This window comes from Anoplopoma fimbria, chromosome 24 (genome assembly GCF_027596085.1).
Source record: "Anoplopoma fimbria isolate UVic2021 breed Golden Eagle Sablefish chromosome 24, Afim_UVic_2022, whole genome shotgun sequence".
Taxonomy (NCBI): Eukaryota; Metazoa; Chordata; class Actinopteri; order Perciformes; family Anoplopomatidae; genus Anoplopoma; species Anoplopoma fimbria.
In genome coordinates, this window is record NC_072472.1 from 9,442,065 (window position 1) to 9,465,330 (window position 23,266).

Sequence of the window (23,266 nt, forward strand, 5' to 3'; positions counted from 1 at the left end):
AATCATTTTTTTAAATTAGTTAGTAAAAAGAGTTTATTTAATTTAATTTATTATCATTTTATTATCAAAATCATATGTAAAGTAATTATGTGATTCTCTTCAGCAAAAAGATAATTATAACAGCAAATCACAAGAGACTTAAAAACAAAAAAAAGCTTTATTTTACAGTGAAACAAGCAACTGCAATTTTATAGCAAACAGAACCCCTAATTCCAAACTAATTCAAAAACTAACAGACTTTTATTTCTCATCCTTTCATTGGCCTCAAAGACTATGAATACCAGTTATGGTGTTGTGTTATTGAGGTTTTGAGCAGCACACTTACTGACTCTCTGACTAAAAATATACTTTAATACAAAATCACAAATTCAACATGAATAAGCACATTAGTTTCTTCAGATATATTTAAAATGCATATCCTTAGTAGACCTACAAACTTGAGAAAATATCGCATTAATTAAAGTAACAGGGGAAATGTGTTTTCAAAATAGAACTTGATACAATGACCAACCCAAAATACTCTCTTTTCTCTCATTTCCATTTTTGCTAAAACTGTAGGAGCAGTATTACATCTCCTAAATGTGTCCTGTCCAATCAGATCCATCAATGGATTATAGGTGAAAAAAAAAAAAAAAAACAGTGGATAGCTAAAATCTACTTAGGGTAACAAACAACAAGAACGCCCACTTAATCCAACATATTTATTCATTTCTTCTTTTTCTTCTTCTTTGGAGGTCCTTGATCCGAATCGCTGCTGCTTCCTGAGTCCGAGCTGTCCGAGGACGAAGAGGAGGAGGAAGATGAGGAAGAGCTGTCGTCGTCGCTGTCACTGCTGCTGTCGCTGTCATCTGAAGAGGAGCTAGAGTCGTCGCTGCTGTCGGACGATGAGTCACTTGAGGAGCCGTCTGAATCACTGCTGCTGTCGCTGCCATCTTTAGCCCTGAGAGCAAACGGCAGAGCACAGAGGAAAAACATTAATACAGAGGGTAAAACAGCGTGGGCTGGTATTAAGGCCTCACACTGTACCTGTTACAGTCTGGCAGTTGTGTCACTTTGCAAGTTAGTAAACTTTACAAAAACTTTTTTTTTTTACTAACTAATTATTTGTTGCATTTACTTTGCAACGGAAAATAAAAAATAAAATGACCTGCTTCTTTTTGTTGACTGTTCTTAAGCAGCACTGACCGGCTCGGTTTACCTACTTTGAAAGTGAAATGACATGATATCCATGACGTCACAAGTGCCAATTTGCAAAGTTTTTGTTCGGATGTGTTCCATAAAGTGAGAAAACAGGTGCAAACTTGGAGCAACACTTGCACTAGTACTCTTTATTTTATTCTTTGGCAGTTGTATAAACTAGTGTAGTCACACCAAAAGTAAAGCAATAGGATTAGTCTCGCCCATGAGGGCTTCCACGGTGTCTTTTATGAGGAGGGAGTGAGACTTTAAGTGCTAAATAGTCATTGCTGCGATGTCTCACACATCAGTTCTCCAGAGTCAGCAGCCTCTGATATCTTTTGAATGGTTGGATCTGCCCCTCCCACCAACGGACAATCATGGCAACAAATGAAGCAATTACGCATGACACAACACCATCGTTTAAGATGGAGCCAAACTGTCTGTAGAGTTGCTGAAGTCCACCGCTGAATGAATCACTGTAATACCGGTTTGGTGACATTTCTGAAGTAGATAGTCACAAAGCAAGGTTCAATCAGTGGATTGGGAGAAGTGGTGACACACATGACCCCGGGGAAAACGGTGGAGGGAATTTAGTTGAAGAGACCCATTGACTTGGCAAACACAGGTGTAGCTAATAACATTATTAATTGCAGCACCGCACGGCAATAAATGCTTGAACTAAGCCATTGTTCAAAATATTAGTTCCACCTGTGTAAAAGTTCCACAACACTGATTCATTTGGGAATAATAAAGAAACAGGAGTGCTTAAGTGCTTAAAAGTACAGGGCTTCTCCCGGAGGACATTTTGACGTTTTTCTTGTCACAGTAGAAAAAGCAAAGGTGTAATTAATAAAAATGAATGACAGCTGCATTGGCTTCAGGGTACTCATTAGTAACATCTGTGCTTTTCTGACTACATCAAGTCAAAATGTCTGCGGTGAAAAGGATCTATAAACAACACATTAAATATTCTAAAAGTGATGAAAAAAGTAAAACACATGAAAAAACTAAAGAAAAATTGAGGATAACCAAGAAAATTTGAAACGTATTAATAAATTGATTAAGATCAACACACGTGACCTTTATAAAAAAAAAAGCATTGTGAGAAGAAGGTATTGAAAGTACTGGAATAGAAAATAGTAGCATTGTTTTACTGCGGGGTCTAGAAGAAAGCTGCTTAAGCAGTTTTGAACAAACTGTAGTGGCTCATCGTGGTGATCAACTGTCTCCACTAGAGGGAGCTGTGGTGTCGCACTTCAGTCAACATTGTTCAGATAAGAGTTCTGCAGTTTGGACTTTGAACCAAGAGTTGTAGAGTAACATTGCAAAGGTCATCTACTATCAATAAACACCACTTGATCACATGCCATCACGGCATCCCTTCCCAGGCAGAATCTCACACCAAGTCAAACTTGACTAACACATAATGCTTTTGAAGAAATTTAGACACAAAAAGAGGGACTTGAGTGAACAGGTAACTATTTCTCAAGAGTGTTCCTTTATACAATTTCAGTCTCATCTGAACAGAGTACCATTTTCCATATGTTTGGGTAGTATCATGCATTTTGGCAAAACCAAACATGTTTCTAACTTTTTTTTTTTTTCAGCCAGTCTTCCATAAAGCCTTGCTGGGTGGAGCATAGGTGTCCTATGTACAGATACTACGATCTCCTCTTTTGAGCTCTCCAGCTCCTTCAGGGTCTCTTTGTTGGACCTCTTATCAATGTCTTCTTTTGGTTGTGAATGTGGTGGGCGGCCCTCTATTGGCAAGTTTGTTGTGGTGCCATATTCTTTAAATAAATAAACACGTCCTTCAAATCTATTCAAATTATTGTAATGCAACAAAACAGGCGAAACACCAATGGGTGTGAATAGTTTTGCAAGGCATTGTAACTTAGCCAAATGTGCAAAAATAACTGTTGTTCTAGTGTTGAGTATAGTGCATATAGCGCCTCTAGCACTTGTTTCACATCATACGTATATTTTGAGGAGCCAAAACATATAATATACAGCTTACTTCTTTTTCATTTTCTTCTCATTGGAGCCTTCATTTCCTGTTCTGTAAGGAAAAGAAAATCAACAGCGTTAGAGACATATCATTATTATTTGCCATAAGCTGAGGTTGAATTGGGTCGGTATTCAGAAGTGACAAAGTAGGAATATGTGGGTTTTTTTTTGTAAGAATAGAGTAGATCATTTTTATTCATGGTAAAAAACACACTGTTTCTGGTGTAGAGTGATCTATAAGTGCCAAATCTGATCATTAAAAGAAAACAGTTAGAAATGGGAATATACTTCGCCAGTAACTCTGCAGCTTTATATTAATCATTATGTACTCTAGATGGCCATAAATGTCAATATCATGTCCTCTGCTGACTGGTCAGTTTGTTTCACTACTGTTAACAACGTTTTAATACATCAGAGCTGGGGTCAGATCAGAAATACCACATGACTGATGGGGTCTGAAGCTTTAAACATCACTCCTGCTTTAGAAAGTGCTTCATTCCGTTTGGAAAGTTTGGGCAAAACTTTGTTATAAACACATTATTGGAATGAGAACAGAATACTTGAGAAATATGTTGATGTACACCAGAGAGACATTATCATAGTATGATAACATTTGCACATGATAGCAGGTAATAATGCTATAAAATAAGCTGATTTAATGAATATCATTCTCCAATCACATTACATCGTGATTCATATGAAATGTTACAACGTGAAGTTCCAGAGACATGGGCCTGCAGTGACACTGTGCCTAAACTACACCATCTGAATCGAATGCTACTATCAAAAGCATTACAGATTTAACAATATCAAGCAGGCTGTGATTGGTAGAACCAAAGCTTCAAGTTTGTTTTGGCACAAATCATTCTAGAAAGTTTAGCAGAACAGATAACTATAAAGCCAAAGGTTGTGAAAACCAGCTTCTCTGCATATTCAAAGGCTTCTGACTTGTGACCCTGTGTTTACTGAGCCAAAAAAACATAATAATTGACCATTGAAGTGATCAAGAGAGGCTTTTGGCTTCCTCAAAAACTACCAACAAATGCCAAAAACTGTTCACCTTAAGAAAAAACTCAATTTCAATACACTGCTAGTGACCTAAAATTGCTGCATTTGTGGCATAAAACAGAATCAGCCTGACTTGTGGTGCACTTATGGAGACGCCTTACCCAGTGATGCTGAGGGGTTTGTTTTCATTCTCCTTGAGTTTCTTTTTCATCTCAACTGTTCTTGACGGTCTGTGCACATATTTCCTCTTCCCCGTGCATTCGTAGGTCCAGTGTCCCATCTCCAAACACTTCTGGCAACGCACATGTTGTTTGTTTGCCTCTCTATAAGTAATAAAAAAGACAGATGAGTGTTCATTATTTGTCAAGAACTACTTGAAAATCTGTTGGAAGGTTGAATCCTATCAATGTTTCTGAAGATGCCTGCCAATGTTTTTTTAATCAAACATTCCACAGTCTGTATTTTCACATCTTCTTGAGTATGTGCATGCCTGTTTCTCCAAGTCCTGACGCCTAAACAACAGAGAACATTGGCAACAAATTCCTAAACCACATATAGGAAAGCTGTCTGATCTCCCAACCCTATGGTTAAGATTGGGTAACTATAACTACTCTGTGTAATTTAAGGAAATATTAAGGTCATGGTTAAGGTTCCTAAAACAACAAGGTAAAAAAAAGTTGAAGTTGCAAACCGAGATATTGCATAAATCCAATTTACCACCCCAACGTCCACTTGTTCTTATTTAATCTGCTGTACTCATGTCTCACTTGTAAATAAGATCTCGATCGAAACAAGAGTTCCTCATTAAATAATGCATAACGTTACATTTATTACAATTAGTTTGGATAGCTCAACTGTTCTAAAAAATGTCTTAAGTTAGGAGAGTTGAATTATTTTTCTCTTTTGGGCTTAAAATATAAATCATCTGGACCATTTGCCCTGGCTAAGAAATTAAACAAACAAATAAAATGAATGAATTAAGTTAGAAAAAACGGTCCAATCAAATTTAGAAATATTAAACAGCAGGATCTTCTAGATTGGAAATAAACATTTAATATCTAAATGAAGGAAGGAGCTAGGTTATGTCTTCATCAATTATGCAGACTATTCTCTACTAATGATAGCTCTCTTTAGATACATTAAACATATATATTGTTGTTTGAAGGAGTCCTCATTTAAGAACAAACGAAAATGACTTCAAAACTGATCGAGATGGTCTAATGTTACATGTCAAGCTCTTTTTGAATCTTAAGAACATCTCCCATGTGATTTTTCATACCAAAACTGGTATTGCAACATACTATTAGTCGATATAGAAACGAGATGATCCTGATGTGTTCGCCATATAACGCGCAAAGTAGACCTCCTGTACTGTAAAACACGGTTAGCGATAGTTAATGTGACATATATTACACTATATCACGAATAAGCACAACTCTTGCCGGTTATTTATTAGCTAAAACGTTTAAGTAACTGTTTCAAATGCTACAAAAAAAAATTCGAGCACATAAACCAGTCCGACAGTTGAATAAAAATGATGTATTGGTAGAAAAAAAGACCGTGGCGCATTTGTGCTCCATTAAGCCACGCAGGGTTCGTGTTTTACCTCCTTTATTGACCATAAAGCTCGACGAGCTCAATGTCATCAGTGTTTAAAAGACCACCACGTTCACACAACGATGGAAAAAGATGCATTTTAACGGGTTATCTCAAGTATACTCACGCTTGCCGCCTGGCTATTATCCTGTGCATGGGAGTCGCCATGTTGCAGTTTACTTTTTCTTCTTCGTTGGTATCTGAAGAAACTATCTATTTCCGGTGTTAAATCGAACGCTGTTTCCGTCCTGTTAGAAAACAGCGCCCCCTTTGGTAGTTATATCAAACATATATATATATATATTTTTTATATTTTATATATATATATAAACATATATATATATATATATATATATATACTGTTTATATTGTGTTAAAAAAATGCTGTTTATATTGTTAAAAAAATGCTTTGTTTATAAAGAATGTTGGCATCAAGGTCATTGTTTTTATATCTTCTATTTGGCTGTCTTGGTACACTTTGTACCCACATTGTTACATTTCTATAAATGATCATAATTATGCTATTAAGGAGACTATTAATGAGTTGTTGTATTTGACTGCTATAAAAAAAACTGAGTGGACTGTATCCTGTATTTAAATATATCTGGGGTGTTGTGTTATCTCATCAGCTTTAGTTTAATTTATTTTAGTTAGGTCATGAAACGCATTCAGGCTGTGTATTAAAGGTGTGGCATTTATGGTTTCTGAGTTTTAATTGTAAAATCATAAAAAAAACAGTGATTTCTTGAACGGTATGAGGAAAGAAAAGCTCTAAAATAGAATACGGTTGGTTGGTTGGTTGGTTGGTTGGTTAGGGACAGTTTGGGGTTGTTCAGTCAGGTTTAGGTGATGGCAGAGCCGTATAAAGAAGAGTTTAACGGGTGATGGACTATTTCTTGGATGGCCAAATGGAGCTGCCTTGGACAGATTCAGGCTAGCCGTGAGGTTCCCATAAACTGAGATAACAAATATGAATGTGGCGTTGATACTCTCAACTAACTACCCACACCATTGGGATGTCTTTCAAATGATCTTTTATGTAATTAAACACTTTTATGTCTATCCATTTGTATGCATTTATTTAATTATTTGTCATTATTAAACTGTTTTCCAGTCTTTATTCATTTGTTGACATTTTTTTATCGTACTAAAAATGTACATTTTCTGTTTTCCTTTCATTTTATTATTATTTTTTAAATGTGTACCACTTTGAGCAACATAGTCTGTGTGAGATGTGCTACATAAATAAATATTATTTTTAATATTGGGTTTATTGCTTTAAAAAAAGGAACAGGGAAATGCTTGCAAATCCCAGGGAGTTGAGATTTAGGATGCAGGGTGAGGGTGCTGATGTTGTCTCCATTGAATACTACTGTGGTTCTTGTGCTCTCTTATTTTTGTGTTGCGTTAACTTTATTATAATAGCTCGTACTCCAACATGGATATGCTCATTCACCACCTACACCCACAACTTTATAATCAACTAATTTAGAGGGGGAAATCCTCTGACATGCTTAAATGCACATTTAAATTTGAATCAGTTGTGCTGATGATTTGAAATATCCTTTTTACCTTTTAACAGTGCATCACCAACAGGCATCATGCATTCCACTGCTCTTATTGGCAAAACCTGCCCTGTATAGCATTCAAGGGCTGGGATTTGCCAGGGGTCCATGCTCATTGAGGTACTGGTAACCAGATTTGTTTGGGTCCTATGTCATGACCAGGTGGCAACCTCAGGCTCTGACAAGTGAAGCCAATGAAGAAGTGTCTTAAAACGTGCATTCTCTCTATTGGCCAGCAGGGGGCAACTCCTCTGGTTGCAAAAATAAGTCTGATTGTACTGTATAGAAGTCTATGAGAAAATGACCCTACTTCTCACTTGATTTATTGCCTCAGTAAACATTGTAAACTTGAGTTTATGCGACCCAATCCCATATTCCATGCTCACGGACTCACAGACTTTGAGGTGCGTTCCCGCAAAGTCAATGAGGGTTTAGGGCTGCCCCACTGTCAAATCATCCAGTGTTTTAGGGCTCTCTCAAAGCAATTTTGTGCAAATATTTGTAATTATGTATACTCCAATATCTGAATTTCCATATGCTTTCTAAGAATAATTAACATTACCTTACAAATAATGGATATACCTTCAAATAAAATAAAAAAACTGGACTTTCAAATAATCTAATTAATTCACAATGAGTATACTAATACAATAGGACTATATACATATTATTTTGTCTTTGTCTGTTTGATTTTATGTCCATATCTTCAGATACTGAGATGTACAGGTTGAGCATTTGGTTGTCTGTGTCACCAATGCAGTGCTGCCTCCCACCATTCAACTGTCAATCCAATTTAAAAATAAAGGAATATAATAATTTACCACCCCAACGTCCACTAACTTATCCTGTCATCTTCCATCAGCTGGGAAGGATGAATCTAAACTTTGAACTGTTTTATAGATGTCTGTGATTTTTTTTCTGATGCTGTTTGTATGTGTATGTGTGTGACTGGCTGTGATTGGTTGTGCATCTTATCTTTGTTCTTATTTAATCTGCTGTACTTACTCATGTCTCACTTGTAAATATGATCTCGATCGAAATGAGTGTTCCTCATTAAATAAAGCTTAACGTTACATTTATTACAATTAGTTTGGATAGCTCAACTGTTCTATAAATGTCTTAAGTTAGGAGAGTTGAATTATTTTTCTCTTTTGGGCTTAAAAGTTGGGGGAAACTAAAATATAAATCATCTGAGCCATTTTTCCCTGGCTAAGAAATTAAACAAACAAATCACATGAACGATCCAATCAAATTTAGAAATATTAATCAGCCGGATCTTCCAGATTGGAAATAAACATTTAATATCTAAATGAAGGCAAGAGCTAGGTTATGTCTTCATCTATACTATACACATATTATTTTGTCTTTGTCTGTTTGATTTTATGTCCATATCTTCAGATACTGAGATGTACAGGTTGAGCATTTGGTTGTCTGTGTCACCAACGCAGTGCTGCCTCCCACCATTCAACTGTCATTACACCCACCAATATTAACTTTATGCATGAACATACAAATGTTGTATATCCTTCACATTTGATATTTTATCCAAGTTGGATTGCATTTGTGTTTTGTGTTATGTGTATAATTGTTCAACATACAATGCGTGTAACATTAGCTGTGGTTTGTTCACTCAAAGAATCACACCATGTGGTAGGCTTGTAAAATATGACTTCATACTTTCAACACCCTCATGCACCACAGTCTATTTTTGTTTCCCCCACACAAAATTGATCCCAGTCATCATCAAAACAATCACTTTTTATTTCATTAATGCAATTTGCATTCACAGTAAAGCTTAAGAAACAAAACAAAACTCTCGATAGACAGAAACCCCACTATATTTCCCCCTGATTCTCGAATATTTGAGAACTGTCATTCACATGGCTGTAGAAACATCCAGAGCTATCTAGAACAATGCAAATCTCGCGATAACTCCCGACGAGAAGTCAGCTCCACCACCTTGCTGCTGTACTGTATATATGTCTATGCTGCAGAGACACCGGTTACAGTCAGCCGTGTGGATTATGACGAGAAGTAGCTATACTTAACACGTAGCAAAGGCTGTTAACTACATCCTCAAAGTCCTCACACTTTATTTATTTGTATTAGTCCAGCTGTAGACACCGTTCTAGCTAGAAGGCGGTGTTATCGCTGAAGATGTCAGTGGTGGGATTTGACTTGGGCTTCCAGAGCTGCTATGTAGCTGTAGCCCGAGCCGGAGGGATTGAGACAGTCGCTAATGAATACAGCGACAGATGCACACCGTAAGTACCTACAAACAGGTATTACTTATTAGACGTAAGAGTTATTTATCTCTCTAGAATCACCGCTAGCTAGAACCTCTTTTTTTTTGTCAATGGGGTCTCCGGCGGAGCTAGCCGCTAGCTTTTTTTTCTCGTTCTGTTAGATAAGATGGAAATCAGGATCTCGTTGCCCGGCGAACAGAAGCGGGCGGTGTTACCGTTACCAGACGTTCTAATGTCTTGGAAGGCGATAGCACCCCGACCAACCGGTGTGCGCCGTGTGGTAAACGGGGCGTCTTACGTCATGTTCTCAATCATGACGACAGCCTCAAACAGGGAATATTCTAGCACGTTGTTTGAATTAAAGATATATATTTATATACTGTTTATATTGTGTTTTTTTTTTTTTTTTATAATTTTTTTTTTTAAAGAATGTTTGCATAAAGGGTAATTGTTTTTAAATCTTCTATTTGGCTGGCTTGGTACACTTTGTTCCCACATTGTTACATTTCTATAAATGATCATAATTATGCAATTAAGGAGAATTTATTAATGAGTTGTAGTATTTGACTGCTATAAAAACAATGATGTATTATGTATAAATATATATATATATATATAAATAAATATGTTAGTTAGGTCATGAGGTTTTTGATGGGATATATGAAAATCCATGAAACCCATTCAGGCTGTGTGTTAAAGGTGTGGCATTATGGTTTCCGAGTTTTGATTGTAAAAATCATTTAAAAAAAACAAAACAGTGATTTCTTGAACAGTATGAGGAAAGAAAAGCTCTAAAATGACGTAATGCTTTAAATACATTTTATTAACATTGTGCTATGAGCAAAACATACTCTGTAAGACATTTTATCAATGTAAAGCGTTTATATTCTTCCCTGTACATACCATATCTCATATTAAATACATCTAAAACTGTCAGGAATTGATTGCAATCATAGAACGTGTTTTACATTGAAAACAACATTTAAGCTATTGAGGATGGATGTATTACAGTGTTTGATAACTTTTTGGACTTATTATTATAAATATGAAGCATTAACTGATGTTTTTGGTGAATCTATGAACCAACATGACTGTAAGAAACTAGTTATTACTGAAGCAATTAGTCTTTTTTATTGAATTGTCAAAGGCAAGAGAGATAATAGATTTTTGATTAAGTTATTTAATAATTCTGTGTTGAGACACTCTGATTACAGGTTCAAAATGGTGAAGAGTGGCTTGCTTATGTCCTGTTTTCAATATTATATCTGAATTTGGGGTTTTAGCTATTGGTCAAATAAAATATGCAGTAAAACATATCAGTTTGGTCCCTTGTGATAGGGATGTTTTATATTTTCTAAAGATTTAATGTTTAATCAAATTATATGTCTATTAATCAAACACATGTTTTAATAGTTTTTCATCTTTTCAATTTCAATTTTCTGCTTTTTTTAAATTTAAGTTGTAAAAAAATGTTCTTATGTCCCTGTTTTTTTTCCCTTCACATCACTAGAAATGAGCAAAAAACTCCACATCATAATACTTACTACTCTTGTCTTGCATCAAGAGGTGGTCCATTACCTGTTTAGTCAGATTCCTTTGTGTGTTCACAGCAAATCTAGCTCTGACATCTGTGTTTGATAGAGGTGAAGGTGACATTCATGTTGAAACCACCGCCTGGGAAACAAGTGGACTGACCACATCACTTCAGACTGTTAATAAACAGGATGGTAGCAAGCCTATCTGCAGCCACAGTCCTGTTTTTTAATAAAGCTTTCTTTGAAAGATTATTGATTGATTAATTGACTTAGGGTGTATTCACAAACAGGTGGACAATACAAACTGCTTGCCCGTAATAGCATGTATGTTGTAGTGTAACATTTTCGTTTGTTGTCTTCCAGCTCAGTTGTGTCATTTGGTCCAAGAAATCGATCTGTAGGAGCAGCTGCAAAGAGCCAGGTAAGATCAGTTCAGTTGCCCTGGTGACATCTTTAGAGTTCCTTCTAGTAAAATGCAGAAAAAGTGGCAACTTGTAACTTTTAATTCATTCTCTTTTTTCCTATCTGGTCCAGGTGGTGACGAACTGTCAGAACACGGTGCAGGGCTTCAAGCGCTTCCATAGCCGGGCATTTTCAGATCCCTATGTCCAGTCAGCCAAATCTAACCTGGTGTACGAGTTGGCACAGATGCCATCTGGAGCCACCGGAATAAAAGTAAGATTAAGAATATCACTGTGCCTCTGCTGTGTTAGCAATAACATAGGTAACCACAACTAGTGGGAGACAAAGATGCAATTATTTATAACATAATATCAAAGTAATTTAGGGGTAAGCGCATTCTACAACCCGGTGCTGTGTTTATCAGTGGTACTGCACCCTGAACTAGGTCCAAATTTAAAGGGACAGCCCTAAGAACTTTAACAGACAGAAAGCATAGACAGCTCAACAGCTTATTCTTGATCTTATTGCTTACCCCTCTCTTGGCTGCTGTTTTCCCAAAAAAGTGCCTTACATATTGCTCTTTCCTTTAAATCATAATTCTTCTATGTTATCTCAGTTTGTCTATCCAGTCCTCTGTGCTCTTATCCTAAAAACAGTCTCCCTTACCTCTGTCTTAATATATATTTCATTGGCATTTTGTCTCCTATTACATTTTTCTGTGGTAAGAAATTATCATTGTACTGTGTCTCTGAACCTTTCAATTAGCTGATTGCATAAATATGAATTTTGCTAACCCTTGGTGCCATCAGATTGAGTGTGTAAGACTCTTATGTAAGGTCTTACAAAGTCTACAAATGACAATTCCCGGCGGGCACACTGTAGACACACAGCCCCGCTCTTTTTTGTATCCCTGTGGAGATATTTAATTTGAATCCACAGAAGAAGTGTCAAATCAGAGAAGATTGCAACATCCTGTTGTGGCCTTCCAAATCAGTCCTTTGTATTACGAGTTTTCAGATTGCATAGTTACACATTTATATACATGTATGTTCTAAGGGTCTTGTGGGGCCTGTTTTTATGATCTTTCAATCTCTTAAGATGAAACTGGCGGCCTTTTCAATATGATTTTTCTATGGCTATTTACAGTTACTTATAAGCTTTTTAAAACAAATTGCCTCAACAGTAATCATCTTCCAAATTTTCCTCAACTCTAGGTAATGTACATGGAGGAGGAGAGAGTGTTCAGCATCGAGCAGGTCACTGGCATGCTGCTGACCAAACTGAAGGAGACTGCTGAAAGTGCACTGAAGAAGCCGGTTGCAGACTGTGTCATCTCGGTAAGCGTTTGTGCAGCGGTTTCACAGCTTCAGCACTCAGCAGGGTGTCTGAACATCTATAAAACTTCTGAAATAGACTTGTCAGTACAGTTAATCTTATCTAGTTGGCTTTAAATGTCTAACAGGCGTTAATTTACTTGTTGGATCACTCCACATTGCTTATTTAAAGATGCGACATTGGACTGACGAGGTTTCAAGAGACATGTGACTCACTTTACCTACTTACTGCACTTTACTTACTGTGTATAAATGTACAACCACCTGTTCATGTGACATTTTGAGCTTTTCGCACTACACCAGATGTCTTGTCTGAAAGCTTTTTTTTCCTCTCTTGCACCTTGTTGGTGAATAGCGGGCGGTCTTTCTCGCTGTGCTCCATATATGAATTCACCCAACAGCATCTGTTATATAATGCTACAGATCTCACACAGAGAGGCTGTTACTTTCACTGGTACTAAATCTACAGTTTGCATCAGCCCCAGAGATGGATAAGATGTTATTATAACTCGGGCCAATAGCTAAATTTAGCTATTGGCCCCGAATTTTCCACAAGGAGATGTTTTGTTTTTGCACCCGTAGTTACTAAGACAGCAACGTTATCCAGACATCTTGTGATTCAGGCTATTCATGTATCAATAGTGTTCAAAGTGATCATTCACACAGAAGGACTAACAGGATATGTTTTAACTTTTTTGAAATCTTTGGCATGTTCTCAATGCCCTAGAGTATTATCAACAGTTTTTTTTATTAGAAATGGTTCCAGTCAAATCCCTCATCTGAATTTTTTTTTTTTCCCTCCAAGGTGCCGAGCTATTTCACTGACTCAGATAGAAGGTCTGTCATGGATGCAGCTCAGATCGCAGGCCTCAACTGTCTGCGACTAATGAATGAGACCACTGCAGGTATATTCAAACACAGTATTCTCTATGCAGGACAAGCAGCATCTCAATCATTGCCATTAGTCATCGGGCTTTTTAGACAATTGTGACGTTGTACCGTTAAATTACATCTACCGTAGATGCTATTTTGTGTGAGACATGTTGATTATCTCCTAGAGCAGTTGCCTCTGTTTAGAAAGCTGTGAGAAAAGTATTGCGTTTTCAACTTCTAGCTTAGTACATGGCAAAAGTCATTGATGAGTAAAGGTACCCTGGTTTCAGCCATGCCACTTCTAAATCTATGTAAATATGTCCCAAAAAGAGCTACAATTTCTATGTTTTTGCGAACTGGTAGTTTTCTTTAGGTCAAATGTAGTTAGCATAGTTATGTGCACAAACTAACACAAGAATATGCCTTTTTGTTGCAGTGACTCTGGCGTATGGCATCTATAAGCAGGACCTGCCAGCTCCAGAAGAGAAGCCCAGGGTAGTGGTGTTTGTGGACGTGGGCCACTCGGGTTACCAGGTGTCAGTTTGTGCCTTCAACAAGGGAAAGCTTAAGGTGAGTAATGAATAATTTGTGCCCATTTTGAAAAGCAATACTAGAAAAAGATTTTCAGTTTAGGTTATGATGATACAGCCCTATTTTAATGGCAGATTTGGCCAAAAAGTTGGTCATTTCTTTTCTTATGTGGGGAAAGATAAAGCAGGATGGTAAGCAGTGCTACATAGCAATGTTTGTTTTTTAAATCATTTGTAATGGTCATTTTGCTTCAGTCTAAAGAAAAATGAAACTTATGAGTTGAAAACATTTTATCAGCAGTAAAGTAAATTTAACAACATGTTGCAAACGTTATTGCCTAATAGGAATGCCTTGCCATTGAAGGGGGCCAAAAACAGAAACTGAATTTTATGTATTTATTAGAAACAGACACTTTATCCTCACCGCAATTTATTTATTTAGCAAAACATTTTATATACCTTTTATAACTAATGCAGCTAATGAAGGTTGTTTAACTGAAATGTATGTATTCAAAAAAGAAAATGGGTAAAAAAACCACAAGTCTACTTTTTTCGTTTATCTTCACATGCAGCCATACTAGACATACAGCTGTGCAGTGATATTAAATAATCATCAAACACTTCCTTCTCCGTCAGATCCTGGCCACAGCGTTTGATTCAGAGCTCGGTGGGAAGGCCTTTGACGACATCCTGGTCAACCACTTTTGCGAAGAGTTTGGGAAAAAGTACAAGCTGGACGTCAAGTCCAAGCCCCGGGCGCTGGTCCGACTGTCCCAAGAGTGTGAGAAACTCAAGAAGCTGATGAGCGCCAACTCCTCCGACCTGCCTCTCAACATTGAGTGCTTCATGAATGACATTGACGTTTCCGGTAAACTGAACAGGTGAGATGCGACTTTTCTCAAGTAATTAAGAGGTCAACATCTTATTTTCAATAGGTATAGCAAAAATAATTGATAAGGGCTTTAGAAACACTATTATTTATGGTGTTTGTGCCATCAATGCTGTTAATGAGCCAGAGAAAATAGTGGAACTTGCTCTGTTTATTGATAATGTTGAACCTTTACAGTCTTTTTTAGATTTATTTTCTATCGACTAGTGTCTGAATATTGTAGAGGGGCTGCTATAGATAAGCACAAAAAAAATAAAAAATGCATTGCTATAATTAGAAGTGACTTTTAGCTGTAATCAGTATGCGTGTGTGTGTCTAATAATAATCCTTGACCATGTGTCCCCAGAGGCCACTTTGAGGAGATGTGTGCAGGGCTGCTGGCCAAAGTAGAGGGTCCCCTGCGCAGCGTCATGGAACAAGCCAGTGAGTGCATCTGACTTTAATAGCAGCTGGACTATCCCCGTCAGCACGTGCACATTCGCGTACAGTGCTGAGATGGCCCTTCCACCCAGACACTGCCTCACTCCAATCATTCCTTGCTATCTCTCTACCTCTGCTTGCTCTTGCTGGTCCATTAAAATAAGGGATGACTCATAGAGAACCAGTCATTATTGCCAATTGAATCCCAACAGGATGAGCAAGACAAATCTTGTTCTTGAATCACCCTGAAGGGGTTCGTTTTTGCAATAATGATTGGATCGCTGTACTTTGTCCCTCTTTTTACATGGCTGCTTACTAAAGAAATCCTTAATTTTACACAAATTATTGATTATAAAATGATTTGATTGCTTCAGCTAAAAAGAAGCTGTGTCCGTAGCAACTGTTTGTTATTCATAGCAGCGATTTGCTGTAAATAAATAACAGACTTTTACTTGTACTTTTAACAAGCCTCTTTTGTGTCATTGTCGTCTTCTGCTTCCTGTTATCCAGAGCTGAAAAAGGAAGATGTCTATGCAGTCGAGATTGTGGGCGCTGCCTCCAGAATCCCAGCCATCAAAGAGCGAATCAGCAAATTCTTCGGCAAAGAGCTGAGCACCACCCTGAATGCAGACGAGGCCGTGGCCAGAGGCTGTGCTCTGCAGGTACAGCTCACCTGTCATGACCAACACTTTGGTCCTGTGTGACTCGCACAGCAAACTCACCTGCTGACAGCTGTGAAAGTAGAGTGGCAGGAATATGGCATGCAGGCGCACATGCGTAATGTTTAAGTGACACAACTTATTTGTTGTAACGGCAAGATTTGTGTTCAAACATTTCAATGTGGTTTTCAAAAACATTTTTGTCATTTATGTGTATATTATTAAGTAAGAAAAGACCAAACATTTGATGGTAAAAGCTTCACAAGTACAAATTGATCTAGTTTTCTTTTTTCTTTGTATATTTGGGTCGGATACTAAATTTCTTGCTTTTAGTCATAAAAAGAAAGCGGCTTCAAAGAAAAAGTTTGAGCTTAAATAACTTGTATTTTCCTCCTCTCCTCCCCAGTGTGCCATCTTGTCACCAGCATTCAAAGTCCGAGAGTTTTCCATTACAGATGTTGTCCCCTACTCCATCTCTCTAAAATGGAACTCAGCCGCAGAGGAGGGACTGAGGTAAGATCTCTGTCCCCTGAGGACATCAAATAAGGAGTTGTTTTACTAAATCTTTGAATCTTACTCGGAGAATAGGGGAGTCCTTCACACCGGGTAGTTTGGACATCACGCTTTAAGATTCTGCAAAGCTAATACCTTACCTTATTGTTGATTATGGTTATCAATGGGCTACATTGATATCATGGGGTTTGAGCTTTCAGGAGTTTTTTTAAAAAGCCTTAAAATGTTTAGGAAGGCATTACTCACTGATAGTCACATAGCCTCAACTACTCTATAGTAATAATGAACATAATAGTTTTATTTATGTAGCACTTTTCCTCAACAACACTCAATATTAAAATATAAGTGGAATTTTAAAATCTCAGCCAAACCTGCAGCTAAGACAAGGTTAGAAGTTTGAATTGTGTCTTTCTGAAAGTTTCATTTCATTTCCATTTTACTAGATCGTTTTAAAATCCTGACTCGTTTCCAGCACTGTAAACTATTTGCTTGGATGGTTTACTTTGTTTCCTCATTGACCTCCTCCTGCTGTGTTTTTACAGTGATTGTGAGGTCTTCCCAAAGAACCATGCAGCTCCCTTCTCCAAAGTTTTGACCTTCTTCCGGAAAGAGCCCTTCACCCTAGAAGGTTACTACAACAACCCCAAGGAGCTGCCCTACCCAAACAGCACTATAGGTACTGCAAGTTCTACTTCAGAAGTAGTTGTAATGAAAAAGCTGTGGGAAACTTTCGTATTTATTATTTTAATGTTTAGTTTGCCATGCAAGCTTAAGTCCAAAGTGTGCCAGTTATCAGTAACTTAGAGTCACTTCCTTTTTAGCTTTGAGGTCCGTGTTGGATTATTTACTCATGTTTTTCAGTTGTGACCATGTATCCATTAATTAACCAACTCTATCCAGCCTTAAGTCACAATATGTTTTACGTCATGCTGATTGCTTAAACATGTTATTTAATTTAATAGTTTAATTCCGACATCTAAATAGTTTAGATTCCTGGAAACAAAATATGCAATGTCTTTTCCTGTGATTCAAATGAAGCTGTGTTTTTAAACTTGCGTGAGGTAATTTGGTGCAGACATCCACATATGGTGCTTGTTACCAGCGCAAACAAATCTTTTTATGCCCAACACACTACTCGTCACAGTATTCTCCGAAATGCCAGATGGCGCACAAACCAAATAGACAATGAAGACATGAAGTCAACAAGTGTTTCAGGCCAAACGCCACAAACCAAATTCCTTCAAGCCAAGGAGGAATTTAAATTAACTGTAGACTCATATCCCATGTTCATGGGCAGACATGATCACCCTTATACAATCCCTGTCAAATAAGAAGTCAAGTATTAAATGTATTGGAATGAAAAGAAAGATGAATATAACAATTTGATTTGGCTAGCAAAATATTTACTCGTATGTAGATTTTTTAAGACCTCCTGTTTCTTAAATATCTAAGAAAAACCCAAATTGGTCATCTAAGTAAAATCCTCAGACATGTTAATAATGCTTCTATCAGTAAACTGTTTGTTACAGTCATGTTAAAACGCTCACAGCGGCTAGCTACAAAAATCCAGAGATGCGCCTTGTAGAGCCTTCTCGCTCAATGTGAAATCCACAAAGGCATCATTTTCTGGTTTGTACACCTCACGCCTGCTTTTCTACAGCAAGCATTAACCAAGCATTAGTTTCCTCACCCCTCTCCATTGATATAAAAAGGGATTTTCACCTATTCTAACCTTTCACTCCTTTCTCCGCCCTACAGGCCAGTTCCTGATCAAGAATGTGGTTCCTCAGGGGTCTGGTGAGAGTTCCAAAGTCAAGGTGAAAGTTCGGGTCAACGTTCACGGCATGTTCAGTGTATCGGGCGCCTCGCTCATAGAGGTCATGAAAACAGCTGATGGGGAAGAGCCGATAGAGACGGACCAGCCGAGTAAAGAAGAGGAGGTGTGTACTCCTTGTATTTGCAGAGAATGATGACTGTGTGTGTGTCTGTGAGAAAAAAGCGATGAAAGAGTCACACACAAACACACACAGATGTTTTTTTGTATGCTGCCTGCTTTGTTTCACCTCAGAGTTCCCATACACACAGTCTGGCCACGCCTTGGTTTTTTAAAAGTCAGTGAAGTCATCACAATGGAATTTATCAGTCTTGCCTTAACAAGCTCAAGAAGACTTAAATGGGTTGCATTTGTCTCTCACTAATGCCTCCTTTGTATTAGTTTGGCATTTGAATTTGGTTCGCTCGTCACCATTTGCGCTCAAGAGCCAACTGTTTCAATTTTTTTCCCCAAAGTACTGCATCATAGGTGTTCTTCTGATTTGGATGCCACTCAAAAAACTCTGAGCAGAATTCAAACAATCAAAAATGGCAGGGGGTCATTTCTTTTTTACAAATGGAGGTTGGATACAAGATATTGAACACCTGGACAGTTAACGCTATCAAACACAATACCTCTGCAACAAATACTGCATATACAAAGCTTAACACATGTTTGTTTTGTGGTGTGATAAGCGGTAGCAAACTTCCTCTGCTAAACCGAGGGAGAAGAATGTTAATCTTGAACAATTAGAAATTGACAAACAACAAGATTTGCTCTCACCAAATTAATCTTCTCAAGTCTATTTACATTGTTGTCTTACACATAAGTGTTTGGTTGTTCTCAGGGATTTCTTTTTTTCTTTTTTTTTCTTTTTTTAACCCACAATTTGGATTTAACACAAAATGCAATATGTTATCTTTAATAAAATTGATGACCTATGTCTTTCATTTTGTTACCGTGCGTCAGAACAAAATGCATGTGGACCAGGAGGATCAGAAAATCCAGACTGGAGACAACGGAGACAACAAATCAGAGGTCGAGGAGATGGAGGTAACCTTGTGCTGGGTGTTAAGGCAATCAACATTAGGCCAATTCATTTTCTATACTATATATGGCAGAATTGCCATTTTTACTTCTTTGTTTTTCTACTCCTTGCTTCCTTCCTTTTTTCCCTATTGACATATTAGGGACGTGGGAAGGAAAGGAGGAAGTAAACAAGAAAGGAATAAAGTATTGAAAAAGGGAAACATGAGAAGAGATTTAAAGTTATTGTCAGATTCATGTAAGAGGCTTCTAACCAGTGAAAAATGATTGAAACCGTAATCGACTGAAACACATGTTAAATATTAAACATATCCTTTAGTTATGTCATAATTTAATGTTTTATTTGTATTATAACTAAAATGATTTTTATCTCTCCTTTTTTCAGACAACAGAAGACGCCAAGCAAGCGAAGAAGAACGACCAGCCCCCTCAGGCAAAGAAGCCCAAAGTGAAGACGAAGACAGTGGAGCTGCCCATAGAGAACAATCTGCACGGGCAGCTGTCGGATGACGTACTAAATATGTGTGTGGAGAATGAGGTAATGTTCTAAAAAATCACCAGGAATGTCTAGCATGCACTCACGGTATTTGTCCAGGCCATGTGCTAGTGAAACTTACTGGGTCCTGCTTTCATTTGCTTTTTATTTCAAACAAAGAGGATAGACTGTTGCTCACTTTATAATTTATGTTTAAGATATAATAGCTGTGTTGTATTTCATTACCTAATAATAACAAAATACTTAAAAAACGTCTTTCAACATTGTTATTTAAGATTTATTACAGAGGTGGATTCCTTTTTTACCCCACCATAGAGCTTTTTAACTTTCCCTCTTTATATACTTCACAAGCTTACATTTAGATACCACAACATGATTGTAACATTTCACCAAGGTTGTGATTGTCGTTATTAAATGATATGATGAAGAATCACATACCATAAAGTTACATTCAGATAAGATTCTTTTGGATGTAAGAATCCACCAAATGTAATTTAACATGTATTGTCTGTTTTGTGTGCACCAACCTTATGACTCGTCCAGGGGAAGATGATCATGCAGGACAAGCTAGAGAAGGAGAGGAACGACGCAAAGAATTATGTAGAAGAGTATGTGTACGACATGAGGGATAAACTGCACGGGATCCTGGAGAAGTTTGTGAATGAGGCTGTGAGTATAGATCACACTTGAGACATTAATCTTCACCTAAATTCAGATATACTGCATGTATTCATGTTTTGTTCTGTTGTTGTTTTTGTACATTTTAAATTTAACCTTGCTTCTTGTATGACATGTAGGATCGTGACACGTTCTCCTTAAAGCTGGAGGACACAGAAAGCTGGCTGTATGAAGACGGAGAGGACCAACAGAAACAAGTTTACATTGACAAACTGACTGAACTAAAGGTAACCAGGCATGGTTACTGGACTGTGTAACTGGACAGATGTTTCTAAGTGACCAGGCACCCTGCTTGTTAAGATGACTGTGGTTTACAATATATGTTTATTTTTATTTTTTTGTAAAAGAAAGCTGGTATTCATAGATCGATATTTGAAATAGGAGAATGGCTTTATCCTCTACAATATTACCATTTGTTTCACAAGTTAATTGGTTTATTTTTGTCATGATGACGTTTCTTATGTGTTTTAGTCTTCTGACTAACGGTTTGTCCCTCCTCTACAGAAAATGGGTCAGCCAATTTGTGAGAGGTACATGGAGGCTGAGGAGAGACCAAAAGCATTTGAGGAGCTTGGCAGACTGATCCAGATGTACATGAAGATAATTGAAGCTTACAAGGCAAAGGTAACCTAACAATGAGAGCTAGTTTGTTGTTTAACCAAAGGCTTGCTTAGTTTGATTTTGTTGGTGTTATATTAGAACTTCTAATAACAGTTAATGTGGTTTTATGTGATATAATTTATGAACAATGGCCAGACAGATGTCATAATTTATCTGTGCTTCCCCCCCCCAACAGGATGAGCTGTACGATCATCTGGATGAGCCTGAGGTGACTCGGGTGGAAAAGCTGGTGAAGGACGCCATGATCTGGATGAACAGCAAGATGAACCAGCAGAATAATCAGGACCTCACTCTGGAAGCAGTGGTCAAAGTCGGAGAGATCCAGGCCAAGATTAAGGTACTGACGGTGCATTCAAGGCACATACACATACGCACACACGACATTAAAAATAGTGGAGGTTGTGAAAATGTAAAGGTAGTTTACTAGCTTACTACCACAGGCTTCACCAAATCCACTCCTTGTAGGTTAGTGATTGGTTGTAGAAATCAAAAACTCTGATCAAGTGAGCTAAACACAGTCTCTGGAGAATAAAATGACTTTATTTACTGTTCCTCTAACGAATGCTTTCTTCTTCTTTCTTGTACAGGAGCTTTATTCAGCCTGTAACCCTGTGGTATCCAAACCTAAGCCCAAGGTGGAGCCTCCTAAGGAGGAGAAGATGGAGAATGGGCCAGTCAACGGGCAGGAGGGAAAAGAGAGCCAGCCAAGCAACTCAGACAAACCCACACCTGCGGGCATGGAACAAGGAACGGCGGAAAAAAAGCTTCCTGAAATGGACATTGACTAACTGTTGAAGCTGCGATCTATGTTTCACCTCTGTTTGTCCCGATACTCGCCACTGACTGTCGTTCTTCTGAGATTTTTATCAACGAGACAAAAAAAAACAGCATCCCTAATTAATACAATTCATCAGCCAGCCTCATCGGCATGTCATTTCTCTTTTTCTTTGAAGAATACAAAAATATTGCATAATATTAATATTGAATAGACTACTTTATGACATATAAGTTGTCAGTGTGGGGTGGAAGATGCTTTCTCCGTGTTGCTTTGATGGCCGTTATGTTTAAAGATTGTTTTGTTCAGCATCTCCTGAGCACATTTAAACTAAGAAAGTCAGATTTGAAGAATTGTAAGCAAAGTGGATGTGCAGAAGAAAACTAGTAATACACACAGGACTCCTGACAATGTAAATTATTGCAGTTTATGTCTAAATACGATATAGGTACAGAGGCATATGTAAACGAACATGGATTGTTCCAAGTTGTACATGACTACATATAATTGTAACTGCTGGATTATGATGTATTTAGTTTAAAGTTAAGGAAGGAGTTTTTATTGAGTTTACTTGTATTGTATGTTGAAACTAGATACTATTAAGTTACTGTCATGCAGTATTTCATTGTTTGGCTTTTCTCATTCAAAAGCAATGGTCTGTTGGTTCTCTGGTAGCCTTGTACTGTTTTTTTTCTACTTAACAGTGAACGTTGGTCCAACAAATCTCCTTCTGGGTGCTGCTGTTGTTGCCACATCACACAAAAAAAGCTAAAATAAATATTGACCAAAAAAAAGGAATAGACATTTGTCGTTGTTATTATTGAACACACTACAACACCCTGTCACTGTGAAAACATTGCTTCTCATTCTTAATCACAAAAGGATTACTATTAGGGAGAGCATATATGTGGTGCCTTTTAAGATCGTACTCTTTCTTTTGTGCAAAAAAAGTCCTCACTCAATCATAGTAGGCAAAGTTGACAAGGAAGACATTTTATGCAATTTTACCAGACAATGATGCAAATGCTAAAACTGCACTGGTCCCAATTTCTCAAATATGACTGCTGGTTCTTCTTTTTT

The 23,266-nt window shown here is 37.5% G+C and overlaps 2 protein-coding genes across 2 annotated transcripts; one reads left to right on the forward strand and one right to left on the reverse strand.

Moving 5' to 3' along the window:
• Window positions 1-164: 164 nt before the first annotated feature.
• On the reverse strand, window positions 165-6,027 carry zcchc10 (zinc finger, CCHC domain containing 10). Its single transcript, XM_054626349.1, has 4 exons — window positions 5,918-6,027; window positions 4,356-4,517; window positions 3,197-3,238; window positions 165-940 (listed from the first exon to the last, which is right to left on the reverse strand). Exons 1-4 carry the CDS (start codon window positions 5,956-5,958, stop codon window positions 706-708), a joined length of 480 nt encoding a protein of 159 aa, XP_054482324.1. The 5' UTR covers window positions 5,959-6,027; the 3' UTR covers window positions 165-705.
• A 3,321-nt stretch (window positions 6,028-9,348) lies between these two features.
• Window positions 9,349-22,980, forward strand: hspa4a (heat shock protein 4a). Its single transcript, XM_054625252.1, has 19 exons — window positions 9,349-9,619; window positions 11,500-11,557; window positions 11,671-11,811; window positions 12,753-12,875; window positions 13,678-13,777; window positions 14,182-14,315; window positions 14,912-15,156; window positions 15,511-15,587; window positions 16,095-16,246; window positions 16,650-16,756; window positions 17,299-17,432; window positions 18,515-18,696; window positions 19,539-19,622; window positions 20,002-20,154; window positions 20,656-20,781; window positions 20,910-21,017; window positions 21,295-21,414; window positions 21,587-21,748; window positions 21,999-22,980. The coding sequence occupies exons 1-19, from the start codon at window positions 9,513-9,515 to the stop codon at window positions 22,197-22,199; spliced, it is 2,514 nt and encodes an 837-aa protein (XP_054481227.1). The 5' UTR covers window positions 9,349-9,512; the 3' UTR covers window positions 22,200-22,980.
• The last annotated feature ends 286 nt before the right edge of the window (window positions 22,981-23,266 follow it).